We start from the raw sequence: 1,844 nt of genomic DNA on the forward strand, positions 1-1,844 counted from the left end.
GTGTTAGCCACCCAAAGCTACCGCTGCTGCATTTGGTTCAGGTCGGATGCATGAGCCCCAGCTCGCCCTAAACAGGCATTCTGAAAGGAACCAGCTCCCCCTGACCCTGTGAGGGCCCACCACGCGCTGCGGCTTTTGCAGGCCGCAGCCCCGAGGGCTTCCTGGAGGCGGCGGCGGCGGCGGGCTGGCACTCACCGTACTCCATGAGGCTCTGACAGCCCTCCTCGTTGGACCCGCTGCCGCCACCCTCTTGGGAACATTTCCACCACAGCGAGGACGTCTGGATGTGGTCGCTCGACTGCAACCAGCCGCGGCCGGCCAGCGCGATGATGTCGAAGGCGATGGCGCTGAGTAGGAGCAGGGGCAGGATCCAGCGGCACCGCTCGCAGGCCAGGCCGCAGCGGATCATGTTGACGGACGGCGCGGGGCCGAGCGGAGTGGAGCGGGCGGAGGAGCGCGCGGGACGGGGGGTAGCAGAGAGTGGCCTGCGAGCGCGGGCGCCGCCACAAAAGTGAAGAGGCCGCAGGGAGGCGGCTCCCGAGGAAGCCGCTCCGGGCGGCCCCACCTAGATTCCGGTGACTCAGAGCGCGCCTGCCCCGACCTGCTGGCCGGGCCGGGGCGGGCGGGGCCGCTGGTAAACAGGCGGGGCTGGGGTGACACCGGGCGGCGGCGGAAGGCGGCCCGAGGGTCCCACGCGGGCCCCGAGCCTCCAGTCCCGCTCGCCTGGTCCTCTCCAGGCGCGTGTTTTGTCTTCCTGGCGCACCAACATATACACCTGTTTATCTGCACAGCCGCAGCCTAATATGTGGCCCCTGATGTTGCATCTGGCGCGGTGGTCAGCAATGCCATATTTGAGTTTTCAGCAGTGTGAGATGGGTGTTCTAACTGCGCCTGTGGATAAAGGCTGCACTCCTTTGGACGCGTGCACCCAAACCCAGAAGCCCGTCCCTGACCCCTGCTGACACAGGTGATCCCTTCCTCCTAGGCTCCACCTTTGCACCTTGGACCTTGGCTCCCCGGGTACTCTTACCTCTTTGCATGCTGTTCTTTCCTGCTGGGTTGCCAGCTTTTGGAAAGCAGAGGCTATGCTGAATTTATCTGTGTATCCCTAGTGTCCAGCACTGTGTCTGAATCTCAAGGAAAGCTCAGTGAATTTGATGAATGAACATGTAATTTAACAAATGCTCGCTTCCTTTCGGAAAGGCTTCATCTGGCTTCCCCAGATAATTTTGTGTCGCCTCTGCTGCAGTCCACTTCCTATCACGAATCTCTACCTGTTTAAACTGCACTCTTTCTAATCTTCATTTACTATTTTGAGGTTTTTCCAAATAAAAATCGTACGTCAGCATGCAACCTGCATTTAGAATCCCCCCCCTCGGTGTCCTGGGCTAGCTCCCGTCAAAGTCCTGACTCTTCAGTTGTGGCAGGGAGGGTGGGGTGGCAGCCAGGTGGGCCGCTGAGGACAAACAAGTTCTCAGTGTCAGGCATCTCGGTGGCCTTGGGAAAATCACTGAAACATCTTATGGGGGTCATGTACCTCCAAAGATTTCTTCTGAATCCCCTACGTTTTCTGTTAATTTAATATAAAAGTGGGAACTACTTAAAAAATATTTAAAATTGTATTCCAATTTGATATTCTCAATAGAAACAGAATACCATTTTGACTTATGCCATTTTCTGGCAATTCTTGAGGACAAATAAAAGCACGGATAAAGTATCTGAAAACACATGAAATAATTTCCCCAGCCTTCATTTTACATAATTCAAGTTTTACATAAACCACGTCCTATATTTTTATTACAGGCACATATTTTCACTTTCAAAGAACACAAGAGGGTGTTCTG

The 1,844-nt window shown here is 55.3% G+C and overlaps 1 protein-coding gene across 1 annotated transcript in view; it reads right to left on the minus strand.

The window, feature by feature from the left end:
• PERP (p53 apoptosis effector related to PMP22) overlaps nucleotides 1–599 on the minus strand; it is a 16,780-nt gene extending 16,181 nt beyond the window's left edge. Inside the window, exon 1 of the mRNA XM_023190960.1 lies at nucleotides 196–599. Coding sequence (XP_023046728.1) covers nucleotides 196–409 — 214 coding nt within the window. The 5' untranslated portion in view covers nucleotides 410–599. The remainder of the gene's footprint in view (nucleotides 1–195) is intronic.
• Nucleotides 600–1,844: the final 1,245 nt, after the last annotated feature.

The sequence above is a fragment of the Piliocolobus tephrosceles genome, chromosome 5 (assembly GCF_002776525.5).
Source record: "Piliocolobus tephrosceles isolate RC106 chromosome 5, ASM277652v3, whole genome shotgun sequence".
NCBI lineage: Eukaryota > Metazoa > Chordata > Mammalia > Primates > Cercopithecidae > Piliocolobus > Piliocolobus tephrosceles.